The 16,042-nt window shown below is 41.7% G+C and overlaps 1 protein-coding gene across 5 annotated transcripts in view; it reads left to right on the top strand.

The window, feature by feature from the left end:
* The first annotated feature begins 1,550 nt into the window (after positions 1-1,550).
* The window catches only part of USP15 (ubiquitin specific peptidase 15), a 72,341-nt gene continuing 57,849 nt past the window's right edge, over positions 1,551-16,042 (top strand). For all 5 annotated transcript variants that reach the window (XR_012654644.1, XM_075059176.1, XM_075059179.1 and 2 more), the window contains exon 1: positions 1,551-1,700. Coding sequence is in view for 4 of the 5 variants with exons in the window: in XM_075059176.1 (XP_074915277.1) it covers positions 1,612-1,700 (89 nt within the window). In the remaining variant the exon portion in view is untranslated. The remainder of the gene's footprint in view (positions 1,701-16,042) is intronic.

Here is a 16,042-nt window from a genome sequence, read left to right as displayed (position 1 = left end):
ACACCCAGGTCTTTCTCTGCCGGGCAGCTTTCCAGCCACTCTTCCCCAGGCCTGTAGCACTGCATGGGGTTGTTGTGACCCAAGTGCAGGACCCGGCACTTGGCCTTGTTGAACTTCATACGATTGGCCTCGGCCCATCGATCCAGCCTGACCAGAACTCTCTGTAGAGCCTCCATACCCTCAAGGAGATCGACCCTGCCTCCCAACTTGGTGTAGTCTGCAAACTTGCTGAGGGTGCACTCAATCCCCTCATCCAAATCATTGATAAAGATATTAAACGGAACTGGCCCCAACACCAAGCCCTGAGGAGCACCACTTGTGACCGGCCACCAACTGGATTTCACCCATTCACCACAACCCTCTGGGCTCATCCAGCCAGCCAGTTTTTCACCCAGCGAAGAGCCTTATTTCCATCCTCTTTTTTGCTGTGTGTATACCTAAAGAGCAATCTTTAGTGCTATTTATAATAGCTACATGCTACTAGTTCATAAGTGCTAATTAGCTAATAGCTAATAATGCCTAATGGCTTCTAATATGTGACTGGCAGCCTATGATACACTTCTAGTGTTAGTCATAGATATCAGCATGCTGAAATGACTTGGACAGAGGAAGGGGGCTAGATACGCAATTGCACCGGCCAGATCTGCAAGAACAAACCTTGTTTTCAGATGTTTGTAACCGGCAGCCCAGCCCAACATTGCTATACCATTTTGATTTTATGAAACCTATAGACAGGTGTGAAGACAGCGAGAACCCTGTTAATGTAACACGCGGACTTATTTTTGGGGTGAAATGCCAAGTGACAGGTTGCACCGTCTGTCCGAGCCTCAGGTAAAAGAGACCAAAACAAACACAAGGAATTATCCACTGGCTTCTGCAAAGGTGTGGGAAGGTTAACGCGAGTCACATAGCCAGTGTGAAATCCCAGCAGTATCTGCACGGTGACACAGGCCGTATCCTTACATCAGTCACGGCCACCCGGACCACCCGTCTGTCAGCAAGGCAGACAGCACCTCCTTAGGCACACGCCGAAATTAAAACACTGCCGGGAAGGTCGCGGGGGCGCCGGCCCCTCGTTCTACGAAGACGATTCCCTCTTTCTGACACATTTCACACCGGGCTCACACAAGACGCGACCCAGGCCCCGACGGCAAGGCGGGCGCTGCCCTGGGCGCCCGGCCGAGGCCGGCGGGCAGCCGCCGGGCGGGTCTGAGGCCGGCACACCGCAGGCCTCGGGGCGGACCGGCCGAGCCACCCGCGGCGGCCGGGCAGGGCCGGAGCGCACCTCAGCGGCCGCCGGTCCCGACCCCCGCCCGCCGGGGCGGCCTTCGAGGCGACGCCGCGACCGACAGACCCCCCACGCCCCGGCGGCGCTCCGCGCATGCGCCTCCACTCGCGGCGCTGAGGCGGGAGACCCCCCGGCCGCCAGGGGGCGCCGGCCCGCGGCGCCTCGCCCCGCTCCCCTCCGGTCCCCGCCCTGCGGATTGCTGGGAAGGGAGGGGGGGGCGCGAGGGCGGCTCCCGGCCGGCGTCACTCCCAGCATGCAGCGCGGCGCGCTCCTGCCCCTGCTGCCGCCGCCGCTGCTGCCGCCGTTGCCGCCGGGGGGAGAAGATGGCGGAGGGAGGCGCGGCGGATCTGGAGACCCAGCGCACGGACGTCGCGGCGTTGCTCAAAACCGCCCTCCGCAAGGGCGATACCTGGTGAGGGAAGGGCGGAGGGGGGGTCCGGGCTGATCGGCGCGGGCGGCTCCCTCCGCCCCCGGTGCCGCTCGGCTGGCGGAGGAACCGACCTCCTTTCCCTCAGCTCCCCCCCCCCCGCTCCCGGGGGCGGCTCGGCTCCCCGCGAGCTGCCGGGAGAGGCCGGGGGAGGGGGGGGCGGCCCCGTTCCACACACAAACACACATTTCCCCCCCCCCCCCCTCCGCCCCGCTTCCCGCCGCCCGCGTCCCTCGGCCCTCTGCCCCCGGAGAGGACCGGCCGCCTGGGTGCGGCGGGCCCTCGGCTTGGCCCGGGTTGCTGGCGGCCGGCGGGGCCGGGCCGCGCCGCTGAGGCGCCCGGCGGGGGCAGGCACCGAGGTCAGCTCCCTGCCGGGCGGCGGGGGAGGGGAGGGAGCGGCGTGACTGGCGGGGCGCGGTGCCGGATGGCGGCCGCGGATGGCGGCCCCGCACGACGCGGGGCCCGGAGGCCGCGGGGCGTGGGGGGCCGGGGGTCTTGCTGGGCCTTCGCGGGGAGAAGGGCCGAAGCAGGGATTGAGGCGGGGGAGGAGAGCTCCGCTAGCCGGCTTTTCTTCCATTCCCCGGGCCGCTGAGAGGAGGAGAGGGCCGCGGCGTCACCTTCAAGTTGTCAGAAATCGTATCTGTACCCGGGTGGGGTGCCCCGAAGGCCGTCCGCGGCCGTGGCGAGCCCTAAGTTTAAATTTTATTTTGACAGTGAGCGGATTAATTGCCCAAGAAACAGCCCCCGAAGGTGCGCACGGGCCCTTGTGGTACCTGTTCCACAGCGAGCGTTTAAAAAGATGTCTTTTCCTGGTCAGTCAGAAAATATTTTGCAGTGTGCCATACAGATTGTCAACAGAACAAGCCATGGTTGAAAATAATTAGGTGATATAAACCCCTCTTCCTGGCACGTATTTAGTAACTGAGCTTCTGTAGTTGTAGTTCTCTGAGGCTAGGAAATGGGCCTTTTTTTTTTTTTTTTTTTTCTTTTTTAAGGAGGGGGGGGGAAGAAAAGGAACTGACACTTTTTCCACCACGCAACCTCTTCATCTCTTCCTGTGTGAAACTGTCACCCAAAGACAAAGGCTGAAGCGTTTACTTACTGAAAATTAAGTATGAATGCACGAAAGTAGAACTTGCCCACCTCATTTCAGCTGTCATCACTCACTGTTCCAGTTCTATAAAAGACTATATTTAACAGTGTTGATACTGCAGCATGTGTCAGAAGCATACATTCTGATGCATTATTCAAATACTGCTGAGTATATGTTCAGTTTTGGCATACGAACAGACTGCTCTTAAACTGGAAAAGTATAAGCAACAAGAAAAAGGAAATCAATTCACATGGTAGTGTTGAAAATGACCAGCAGTAGTAAAAGGATGCTCAGGCTTGTAATCTCCTAGGAGGTTTTTTTTTTTTATGGCTCTGTTCGGTACTTCCCGAGTACTAAAAAAAATGTCTGAAACGGTTAACGTTACTCAAAGTGAAAGTAACTTTATGACAAGTTTACATGATGGCTAAACCAGTATGTTTACTGTGCTGTAATTTTTTTTTTTACTATGTTAAATATTTTAACATGAAAAAATCAGTTAAGTGGAAAAAGCTTCTAAACATTCTCTGAAAATAAATATATGTAGCTGTGATTATGACACTGATATTAATAAAGTGTTTTAAGGCTGAATAAGCTATGGCAAAGTCCTATGAACTTTGACTCATGAACTATTAAATCTAGGTACATAACTGTGTATACATGTGTGTTCATAGGATTAATACTTAGAGCTATGTATTTAACTTCACAAATTAAGGGGTACGGTTAGTCCAAATGTTTTTTTCAGAGGTATTTTGTCAATAGCTTTTTGATCTTTTGGGGCATCGGTAAGGAAACAGAACTATTGAAAGTGCTCCAAGTCATGATTCAGAACTGCAATTTTCATTCATTCAATAGTAAATATTGCTGAAAAAATGTGAGCAATGCCATATCAGCTCGTTCTGTTTGAGCTTTAAAGCACTGAAATACAGTCCTTTTCAAATTACTGGCTTATACTGAAAGTCTTTTCCATGCTCTTCAGAATTTAGAGTGTAGAGTACAATAAGCTATATAAGAAAAGTATAAAGCTTTGGGAGTTCCCTCTAAGAAAAAAGGAACTAAAGAATAAGGCAAAGAGAGGCAAGTCTTGTATTATCTACAAAGAGGGCATTGAATTTCTTCATTAGTTCTTCATGTGCACTGCAGAGAGAAAGAAATGAAACTGACTTGAAATGCAGTGTTTTTGGAATTAGAGAGTGGAAAAGAATTGATAGACTCAGGAAACATTTGAACAGGCAGGATAGGAAGCTGTAGAATTTGTTTCATTGGATGTTTTTAAGCGTAGCTTGGGGATAGTATAGATTAAAATATATTGCTTCAACAGACAGGCAAGGCCAGTGTCTTATGACTGTTCTGTCCTCAGGGACAAGATTTTGGGCTAGTTTGTCCCAGTGGTCTTTTTTGCATTCTGTTATGGGCAATTAACAAATTAAATTATTAAACTAGGAGAGACTGAAGATTCTTCCATCTCTCCATTTGTCTTATTTTTCTAAACATACATCAAGTAAACATCAAATTTAAGCTTTTCCAAGAAAGAACCTCCTTCATTTATCAGTTGTTTTAAATAGTGTTGATTACTTTTACTAGTGAATTCAGCATAAAAATTACACTGTCATTCCATGGAACTTGAGTTATATGTAAGTCTTTCTTCTTGCACTATTATCCAAAGGACCTTCAGGTTCTGTGGTTGAAAGACCTAGAATTCTGTTTTGGAGGAGGATAAATGCTGTATTTCATTGTATATCTCTCAGTTTTAGCATCCGATGCGATTACTTCTCAGTGTTTTGAAATTCTACTGATGCTTGGCCAGTGAAGAGAATTTTTATTGTGTGTGGAGATTTTAACCTCTCATTTAGAAAGACAAAAAATATTGGTTGTTACAGCTGCAGACAAATTTGAACTCAATCAGTGTCTTCCTGTGTCTACTCTCAGAAGTTGAAGAGCTGTTGATGTTCATCGACTTTTTTAGCCACTGTAAAATTTGCATGACCAGCTGGTCTTGATGATGTTATTTAATGCCTTTGTACCTGCAATGGTATTCTTGAGAACTTTGCCAAGTTTTTCTGTTTTTACAGTGTCACTGAGGTACAGTTTTCAATACTGAAAGTTATTGATCTTGGAATACTTTTCTTAAAGAGGTGATGAAGACTCTGTCAATTCTTGTGTGTGATGACTTCTTGTGTGAATATCTCTGTAATTTCCTCCCCATATTGAGGTGTAATTTCTTGTCTTTACCTTTAAGACCACTTCCAGCCCTGCTTTCCCTGTAGTTCCTGTTTTTCTGTGGCTCGCTTAGTCAGAGATGTTGTCTCAGTTACTTAAATATGACATTACAAATGCTTTCATACTCTTAATTGTGCTACCTCTTACACACATTGGCCCTAGGTGGTCTAGAATGTGAGACCATGTTTCTTGGCTTTAAGTATCACCTGCCAGTAAGTGGTTCGCTTACAGTGGGTCATAGTGACTAGTAATGGCTAACAGCACAGCCTTAGCAGTCAGTTTCACCAATTTCTCTCTCTCTTTCTCCCATACTTTCCCCACTGTGCTTCTTTCATCTTTTGCTTGCTGTAGCAATTTGTGAGCAGATGAGAATATATATGTTATTTGTATTTTTAAAAGCAGTAACTTGGAAAAGAATCAGGCTGTTACAGTGGACAAACAGCTATCATGAGGACTTTCCTTGGTGGCTAAGGGAACAAATGCAATCTTCAGATGTTTGAATAGACAGTACTGAATAGCAGTACAAAGATGTATTGTGTACAGTAATATATTAGTGAAACCATTCATACTGTCCAGTTCTGGTGTCTGCACGTTACAGAAGGTGTTCATTTGGAATGAGTTCAAAAATCTCAAAATTTAATAGGGAAGGCAGAAGCCTTGCCTTTCAGAGAAGAGCTTTAAGAGCCTTTGTCTGTTTTGATAGAATGTTGAGTCCTGTGCTGAAATACTTACATAAGAAGATGATGTCTTCTAGGATAAGGATTTTGAGAGGCGTAGATAAAGATTTAAGACACTACCTGTAAACTGAAGCTAGTCAGGATTAGACCAGAAGGGAGATGTTGATTTCCAGCCCTGCTAGCCAATGAATTTTGGTGCCAGTCATCACTTTACAGAGTGATGAGATAGATTCTTAATATGTTCTTGATTTTTAAGACTTGCAAATTATGAGAACTACACAAGTATAGTTTTTTGAGTTCTTTCAGATGTGTCTCTAATACACATCAATTCTGAAGTTCTGGTGAGTCCAGAGGGAGTATCGTTGTTATCCATTGAGTACATTTCTTGGAAGGTGAAGAAAATATTCACATTTTTTGCACTGTGAGAATTTTATTGGCTGTTTAATTGTAAAACTCAGTCACTAAAGAGGATAAGTAAAAATTTAAGTGGGGTGAAAATCCTTCCCAGTGAATGATCAGTAGATCTGAAAAGTTCAACCTTAAAGGATTTCCCCTCCAGAAGTGTATTGAAAGAATTTCCCCACCAAAAATGTATAAGCATTTTAATTCTGGTTGCAATGAAAACTCATGAATCTTGATGAACAGGCATATATAGCCCTACTTGAAAACCCTGCAGTGCCCGTCATTGATGATAACCTTGATGCTGAAGTGCTTAGCTTTAATAGCATTTTACACTGTGGTCTTCTCAGTGTTTTCCACATCTGATCATCCATCATTGTGCTGTACATGAACAGAATCTAGATTGAACATTAATGGAAGATTTTTTACTTGATTTGACTGAGAGCATGATGAGATGTTGCAGACCTGCACCTCCGTAACATTTGGAATAATATCCCCTGCACCTCCGTAACATTTGGAATAATATCCTAAACTGTTCTGATGGCTTCATATAATGAGAAACAAGGAACGCTATGTTAGCATTCCAAGGATAGAATGGAGCATTGGCTGCTTTTTTTTCCAGATGAGGTTTAAGTTACTGATTTTTGACTTTAAGACCTTGTGGTTGAAGTTTTGTGTTAGATTTGTCTCACTGCATGTGGAATGGCGCAGCATTTCACCAACAGTCTATGAAGATATACAAAATGTTCTGTTTTAAATTCTTCTGGGAGAATACTTGCAATGGAAGTGTGTACGTGCAATTTTCTTCTGATGATTGATTAGGCAGGGTGAGAGCATATTAAAATCATGTTTGTGTCAGGCTTTTGCCTGAAAGTTGGAAGTCAAACATTGACTTAGGAGTTAGATTTTTTTAAAGAAAATTCTTTACTTAAATGGAAAATTTGTAAGTGTGTACAAAATACTTACATGGTTAATGTTCACACTGAAATTTTAAGATAAAAATGGAGTCTGTTAATTTTGGCTGTACAAGGCTTTTTGGTCAGCCTCTTGGTGGTATGTGTGAAGTGCTCCTTAGGCTATTGTTGCACATTGTGAGAACTGAATATGGGGAGCTGTAGGGAGAATTTGACTGATAAGTTGACTTGAAATCATCTCAGTGCGTTTAGTTCAACAAAGCTTTTATTTCTGAAGAGGAATGTGAAATATTTAGACTAAGATTTCCTAAAAATGGGAGCTAAGCGATATATTTTTTTTTCTCTCTTTGACCCCTGGATTTTTTTCTTGTGGATTTACCTACACTTTGAATAAAATGGTGGTTTGGTTTGTATATGATAAGAGTACAATAATTATCATCATCTTGAACTTTCAAGAACTTGTTAATTCTGAAACAACATTTCATTTTGAAGGCATCTATTAATCATGAGTGTACTTAGTCAAGCAATTTCGGCTAGCCTAATCAGAGTAGAAATACAGGTACAAACCCGTTCTTACTTTCTTATTTTTATAGTTGCAATTGTGCAAGAACAAAAATGGGATGCTGTGACTTTAAACAGGAGTCCTAATTTGCTTTCAGCAACACAGTTGCTCCACTTTGTCCTCAGTATTGCTTAATCTGTACTCATGCACAGTGAGGAGGGTAAAAAAAAAAAAGTCCTCCTCACCTGTCTCTCTGGACAATTTGCACAGTTTTGCTGTTAAAGGCAAAATAGCTTGTGTTCAAAACTTATGATGTCCCAGCAGTACACAGTGATGGAATTAGTGTGTCTCTGTGGGGTGTCCTTATTGCATATCAAAGCTAACGGTTTCAATTTTGAAGTCGAAGGGCTGACCTATCAGTCAATATAAATCAATCTACGTTACATGTTGTTTAATTCTGTCTATATATAACTGAGGAATGCATTCAGAGCGCTTTTGACAGCAATGGGACATGCCAAGATCATAGTCATACTGTTAAAATATTTTTTTACCAGCCTGAGTGTTAAGGTAAAGAATGAATGTGCTGTACTTCTGTGATGTTGATACTGTGTCAATAAGGTTTGTTAAATCAGAATGTGCAGTAAACCACAGGTGAAGTTAAATTACATCAAAAAATTACAAACCATGACAGAATTTTAGAAATCAATTAGCAACTCTCCTGCTAATACTGTTATTTTCTTTTGAGCAAACAATGTCCATATGTGGTCATGTAGCTGTGAAATTTTAAAACCTGTGTAAATTTGTTATTTATTTTTATTATTTGTTGAATTTTGTTTTCAGAAATGAAGGTGCATTTGCAAGTGTTGTAATAGCTTCGTTCTTTTGTTCTTGTAAGTTGATGTACAAATGCTATAAGTAGTCCCATTTTGGGCTGTCCTAAGTCTCTAGGATCATTCATAATGATACAATCTTTTGTTGGTAATTTTAGTTGACTGACCCAATTACATTGGGTTTGCATGGAAAGGTTTTGGTAGCGGGGGAGCTACAGGGGTGGCTTCTGTGAGAGGCTGCTAGAAGCTTACCCCGTGTCCAATAGAGCCAATGCCAGCTGGCTCCAAGATGGACCTGCTGCTGGCCAAGGCCAAGCCCATCAGCGACGGTGGTAGTGCCTCTGGGAGAACAGATTTAAGAAGGGGAAAAAGTTGCTGCTCATTGGCAATTGCAGCTGGAGAGAGGAGTGAGAAGATGTGAGAGAAACAGCCCTGCAGACCCCAGGTTAGCGAAGAGGGAGGGGGAGGAGGTGTTCCAGGTGCCGGAGCAGAGATTCCCCTGCAGCCTGTGGGGAAGACCATGGTGAGGCAGGCTGTCCGCCCGCAGCCCAGGGAGGTCCACAGTGGAGCAGATCTCCACCTGCAGCCTGTGGAGGACCCCATGCTGGAGCAGGGGGATGCCCGAAGGAGGCTGTGACCCCATGGGAAGCCCGCGCTGGAGCAGGCTCCTGGCAGGACCTGTGGCCCCATGGAGAGAGGAGCCCATGCTGGAGCAGGTTTTCTGACAGGACTTGTGATCCTGTGGGGGACCCAAGCTGGAGCAGTCTGTGCCTGAAGGACTGCAGCCCGTGGAAGGGACCCACGCTGAAGCAGTTTGTGAAGGACCACAGCCCACAGAAGGGACCCACGCTGAAGCAGTTCGCAAAGAACTGCAGCCTGTAGGAAGGACTCACGTTGGAGAAGTTTGTGGAGGACTGTCTCCCATGGGAGGGACCCCATGGTGGAGCAGGGGAAGAGTGAGGAGTCCTCCCTCTGAGGAGGAAGGAGTGGCAGAGGCGACGTGTGACAAACTGACCCCAAACCCCATTCCCTGTCCCCCTCCGCTGCTGGTGGGGAGGAGGTAGAGAAAACTGGGAGTGGAGTTGAGCTGGGAAGGAGGGAGGGGTGGGGGGAAGGTGTTCTAAGATTTAGGTTTTATTTCTCACTAACCTACTCTGATTTGATTGGTAATAAATTAAAAACTAATTTCCCCAAGTCAAGTCTGCATTCCCTGTGACAGTAATTGGCGAGTGACCTCTCCCTGTCCTTGTCTCGACCCACGAGCCTTTCGTTATATTTTCTCTTCACTGTCAAGTTGAGGAGGAGAGTGATAGAGCGGCTTTGGTTGGCACCTTGCGTCCAACCAGGGTCAACCTGCCATGCCAATATGAACATATATTTGGATATAAGGCATGGCTGTCAACTGGTAATTGTTTTTTAATATTTGAATATTTTGCATAAGAGTAAAAGGACCAAAATATTTGTTGCTGATATGCCTATATTGGGAAAGATAATAAAATAAGTACTCTGTAATTTTTAGATTATATTGGAGAAATTCTAAGTCCCATAATTGATGAGAACACAACCAGGAACCAGACTAATGGCCCTTAATCACAGAGATGAGCAGTCCTTTGTAAATGCCAGAAATAATCACCGTTTCATCCCACTTCAACATGACCTGAAGAATAATAACACCTGCAGCAACTGTTTCTGAAGTGTTGTTGTCTGTAGGGGCTATGTGAGGTTGGAATAACTGATCTAAACTCACCCTTAAGATAGATGTAGTCAGTTTAGTGTCTTCAGCTGAAGCAAGTTTAAAATAGCTGTGACTAACTTTTTAATGTTGGTTTACAATATTTCTAAACAAAGCTTGTTTGCCTCTAACCATGAGAATGAAGTAAAGGATCACATGTTTTTATGTAGTTTTGAGGAATATATTCTTTTACAAGAAAATAATAACTAAAAATAGTTAAAGGTCAGAAGTAATCTGTGCTTTGAAAACAACCTGAGTGTAGGAAAACAGGAAGAGGAAGGTAGGTTGAAATGTTAAGCATTGGGCTTTGTAATTGTCAATACTTGCGAAGAAATTGTTCAAATCAAAGAATTATATAAAGAGAAGTTATGCCCAAATCGGAATATAGTATTGACATATAGCTTCTGTATGGAATGAGCTAGATATGACCAACAGTTATCATTGCTTTTCGAGGAAATGAAGTGATGTGTAATATCAGAAGATATCAAGGAACATTCTAATTCTATTTTTCAACTGCTTTGTGTGATCAATAGACTGCCTGAATTAAGGCTGGAAGATGAGCAAATGCAATCTGTGAGGACCCACAGACCTCAAGGCCTTTTGTCATCAGCTGCTGCAATAAGAATGTTGTTGGAGTTTATATTTGCAGGGTTCAGAATTTCATTTTCTATTTCATCCTCTGCAGTGATAACACTGAATTCATATGATATCAAAACTTGTGGTGTATCAAAGGGAGAACATACACTTTGGTAAAATACTTTGTTACGTGCTCCACTTGTCATTGCATGGGTTTTCCATGTCTTTATTATCAGAACAAATGCCACTGTTGTGGAATGCTCCAAAGGTATTCTGCAAATTTTGATACGTTGCATGTCTGCAAAGGTAGCGAAGACCTTGGTTACACAAGCTCCTCTTGTGCTCTGGAGGGATATAAGGTTTCCATGGAATTGTAGAATATCTCAAGTTGGAAGGGACCCATAAGGATTATTGAGTCCAACTCCCTGCTCCTCGCAGGACTACCTAAAGCTAAACCATATGACTAAGAGCATCATCCAGATGCTCCTTGAACTCTGACAGGCTTGGTGCTGTGAACACTACCCTGGGGAGCTTGTTCCAGTGACCGACCACCCTCTCAGTGAAGAACCTTTTCCTAATGCCCAGTTGAACTTCCCCTGATGCAGCTTCATTCCATTTCCTCAGGTTTTATTCTGTATTTGGCATTTCAGGGGACTCGAGAGTATAAATTGTCCCTTGTAGGTTATAATCTCCTTCAGACAGGCAAGAAACATTTTGCGGATGAGAGCAGATGTATCTTACAAAGCAATCTGAAACTCTACTCAGAAGTAGACACCGAGTAGTGAAGTAGGCCAGTCTTGAACTGGGAACATGTTCATGAACATGTTGCATAGTTGTTTTTTATTCTACTTGCTCAAAGAACATTTAGATCTCTTTAAGGATACGTAGTACAACTAAGAGAAAGCACCTAAAACTAATTAAACTGTAGAAATATTTCCAATATTATTAATACCTGAAATACCATATTTGGGTGTAATTTTCAGCAAATCATACATGCGTATTTTTGCTTATGTTTAGGTAAAGGTTTGGGGCTATTCTAATATTTATGTATTTCTGTTATCAACTTGTTGACTCTAAGTGACTTCAGCATAATCAAACTTGGTTGTACGGTTTTCATCAAGCCATTTGAGGTGACTGATTTGTTTGAAATGCCTATAAATGTCAAGCATTTGCAGATACAATCAGTTCACCTTGTTGTGAAGTTGTCTTAGTTTTTAAGGTTTGCCCCTCAAAACAGCGTATTTAGAAATATGAGACAGTTCTCTCCTGCAGTCTCTACTACGAATCCTCCAGGTGTTTACCCCTGAAGATGTGTTGGTTATCTTGCTTACTAGCTTGACGACATCTGAGAGCGCAAAATTTGTGTTTCCTGTTTGAGTGAAATCTTGATTCCATCAGAGTTAAGTAACAAGCATTTCTTAATCCTAGTTTTAAAAAACAGATAGGCCATATTTTTTAACTTTGCTAAGGTGTCCTTGGGTAGCTTTCTCAGTCAGGTCCACAGTTCAAAAAACCTACTATTAACATTAGACTGGTTTGGAACTCTTTCCTGCATTAGGTAATAATAACAAAAGCAAAACATGGTACCACGTTTAATGTACAGACATTTTATGTCTCTGTTTTACTAATGCATGGTACGCTACTTTTGTGTCTGGGACAACACATATTCAGTGAAGTGTATCTGGTCTCAAGTGCATGCTGCAAGTTTTTAATAATTTTCCCCTAAAAAGTGATCAAGTCTTACATAAGAAATGAGGTTTTAGCAGATGTAGTTCTGTTTACTTGAGGTATGTCTTTTCCTCTTAAATTACTCTATGTCCCTCGTAGGTAATACTTAGTTTTCAGGTGGTTGATTGTATCATGGATATTATCACATTGATGAAAAGATAAATTAAGTTGCCTTCTTAGGGTTTCCCTTCTCTGTTTTGTGTAGATGAGTAGTCTTGTTGATCTTGGTGAGAATGCTATATTGAATGCATTTGTAGGATCAAAAGCTACAGTCTATAAATTTCTGATTTTTACTTTTTCCCTTAATGCTGAGAAATCTGTTTTTTAGCTATGTTAAGTGCTTTAGCCGATTGATCCCCAAAGCTGAGCATGGTGTAATTGCCTTTTTTTTTTTTTTTTTGCAGTATATCCTCGCGTAAAGATGAGGGAAGTGTATGGCATTTGAATGCAAATTTCCATTTTCTCTAGTCTTATTGGAGAAGTAGTGTTTCATCTATTGATTAAGAACAAGTTCTTGTAAAGGGAGAAGATTACAGCTAGTGCAAATGTACTCCATAGTAACTCAAAATAACTTCTCACCTGTATCAGATTTCTGTTGAAGTAAAAGTAGCAGAATGCTCATTAAAATGCCTCATATATATAAAATGTGTGTACATACATGTGCATATGACTGCACATACATAGACGTAGCCAGTAGTTCACTATAAGAATTCACAACAACAGGGTCTGTTAGCATTTTTTAAAATGTATTATCTGTAAATTTTTTCTCTTGGCTATATAAATTCAATAAATCCTTCTTTTGCATGTAATTTGTGTTACCTCAACATTGTGGTAAACTGGTCTACTGAGTTTGCTCTTAAGAATATCTGTCTGAGAATAAAGATTCCATACTTCTTTAAATTAAGAAGTCTAAACAAAATTGGTAGATCCTGAGTCAATTAAAAGCAGTTCTCTCAAAATAGAAAATAAATTCATTACAGGACTTACATAAGTATCCTGCTTACCTTTGTTTATAAAGGATGTTAAGAGCTGAATATTGGGATAGTGAGGCAGTACTTTCTAAGCTGTAGTCTGTGGTGAGCAAGTAGTTCACTAGACTGTGGTAAGATGTATAGTGCTGTATCAAATCTATAATATTTTTGTTTCAGGATTGATTATTAGAGTATGATGTGGTCTGTAAGAAATCCTGAGAACTGGCAGTGGCCAATTTGCTCCTTATCCTAAAAAATTGATCTTCCTGGTTCACTCTATTTAAAAATCAGTACAGAGAGATAGATACATACTGCTTCATATTACAAGCAGTATTAACCAAAGTATTAAGCTTTGCCCCTGAGTACACACAGATGTCATGATCTTTCCTTTCCAGTCTCTTCATTAACCTTCAGTAGAATGCATCTTGCAGAAAATGCATGCAAGCTCTTATTTGTCTGAAAGTAATCAGTTTTAATTATGCTTTACAGATATTAACTTAGTTTTTACAGTTGCAGAATTCATTCTTAGAATAGTGTTTTGCACCCATTTAGCTTCTTTTTTTAGTTGTTCATCTCAGCGCTTTCCCTATGTCCAAAATACACCAGTTTAACAAAATACTACTTAGTGAATTCAAGTAAGAAAACAGGAAAGGAGAAGATAAAAAGACAAAGTAATTTAAGTAGCTTTCAAATTTTTGGTGTTCATGTATTCTTCATTCTGCTTTTTTATATTGTACTACTGGACACTTTGCTCAGAGAGTCTCAAACTTGATGTGAATTTTTTAAGATTTGGTTGTCCTTCAATATTTTCTTTCCAGGGAGGGAACTTGACTGTGCTATTCAGTTCTTATCACACTTACATATTTGGTTGATTTATAGGTGACCTTTCAGCTTTTTTATGTTAGGAACATTAATCTCTTGTTCGGGTGTGTAAGTACAAATACCTAAATTTGAACAGAAGTGGTGTAAGTTTTTGCACTTTGTGTTAGGAAACAGAGATGTTACAGCTTTTCAGTTAGGGAGAACTGTGAAGAGATACTGCAGAGCAAAATTTGGTTGGTGGCAAAATTAATTGGATGTGGAAGAATAGAGTTGATGAAGTGTTGAAATAGGTAATGGTGAACATTTAAAATCTGGAACAGTGGACCCCAAGCTCTCTTGCACTGTTAAGTCCAGTTATCAAAATTTTCTATTAATCACTGTGTTACAGGTGTATGATCAGACATTTAACACAAAGCATTTGAAAAGTAATATGGTTCTACAGGAGCAGTAATTTGTTAAGCATTAATTAAAACAATGGGCAGTTTGCCTATATGATAATTTCCCTTCTGTGTAAAATTATAGCTTTGAGTTTCATAGTTCATTTGAATTTAGGTCGAGAAAGTAGAGGCCATGAGATGGCGTAGGGGACAAAGCTGGCAGGTTTGGTGGTAGAATGGCTGTCTGAGGGTGACTGCATTCATTACCACATGCAGTTATGGCTGTTGTGGAATAGTGCTGGATGGCCACAGCGGAAGAGAAAGGTGAGGATGCTGTTGGCCTTGAGTATGTTCATAAGACTGAAAGCTTTGTGTATAAAGCAAAAGGCAAGGGCATATCAGATTAATCAAATTCGATATCCCTTTTTCCATTTATTAAAGAAAAATTAGTCAAATATCAAGAGGCTGTTGTAAAAGGAATTGGGATTTGTACAGGCAGAGGGAAAGAACTGTTTTTTTGTAAACGTGGGAAGAACTACTGCTACTTATACTTGAAAAAGAAAAAGACACAAATACCAATGATTCAATTATAATAACATCAGGCTTGTACTGGCAGACTCAGGGTAAAGGAAAAATTATCTTTAATATCAGACTTTATATTCAATTATATATGCAGTGTGTAAAGTCACTCCATTTTACATGGTCATACCGATTCAAATTTCCATGGTCGAGTGTACTGTTTGTTTTTTCTCTTCCATGAAATGGAAAATAACACTTGTTTAATTGCAACAGTTATTTTTTTGGTGAAAATTTGTTTGTAGAAATCTGATTTTTCTTTCTTAATTTTCAAGTGGACTATCTTTGTGGTTTTCACTGAATTCTTAAATTCTTACTTATGTGATCTTTACATTAAATAGGCTAAATTGCCTATTGCAGGCTTTTGTCTGCTTTATTCTCCTCCCCCACCTCCCATTTCTGGGTAATAGATGAATGTGGCATACCTTGGGCATGAATTGGATAGAGAATCTGTTAGAGAAAACACTTTAAAACCATTCTGCGTTCACTGTTGAGTCTACCTCTGAAAGCATTCTTGCCTTCATTGAACTAGATCATATCTGAAGACATCTGCATCTGACTATTGATTGTAGAAAAGGAAGCGCGTTACCTCTGTAAAATTTAAACCTAATTTGTTTAAGTTTTTTCTCTCCTTCTATTGCAGTATTGCTTAGGAGGACTTCATGATAGTAAAAAATTTAACTGAAAGCTTCTAGTAACAAACATACCAAATATTTTAAAGCATACTGGGGAGCTGTTATGATGTTGATTCACTTCCTCTACCTATTGCGTGGTGGCAAATGCGATGTTTTGAAGGGACTGGGCAAGTTTTAAAGTTTATATCTTTGCTTTCATCTGATATTTTAAAAATAGTCATGCTTTTTTTTTAGTTGAATGCATGTTCTAAACAAATGATAATGCCAAGTTTTAAATT

Source organism: Buteo buteo, chromosome 28, assembly GCF_964188355.1.
Source record: "Buteo buteo chromosome 28, bButBut1.hap1.1, whole genome shotgun sequence".
NCBI classification, from domain to species: Eukaryota; Metazoa; Chordata; class Aves; order Accipitriformes; family Accipitridae; genus Buteo; species Buteo buteo.
Note: the sequence above shows the minus strand (reverse complement) of the source record. Positions and strands in the feature narration are given on the sequence as shown.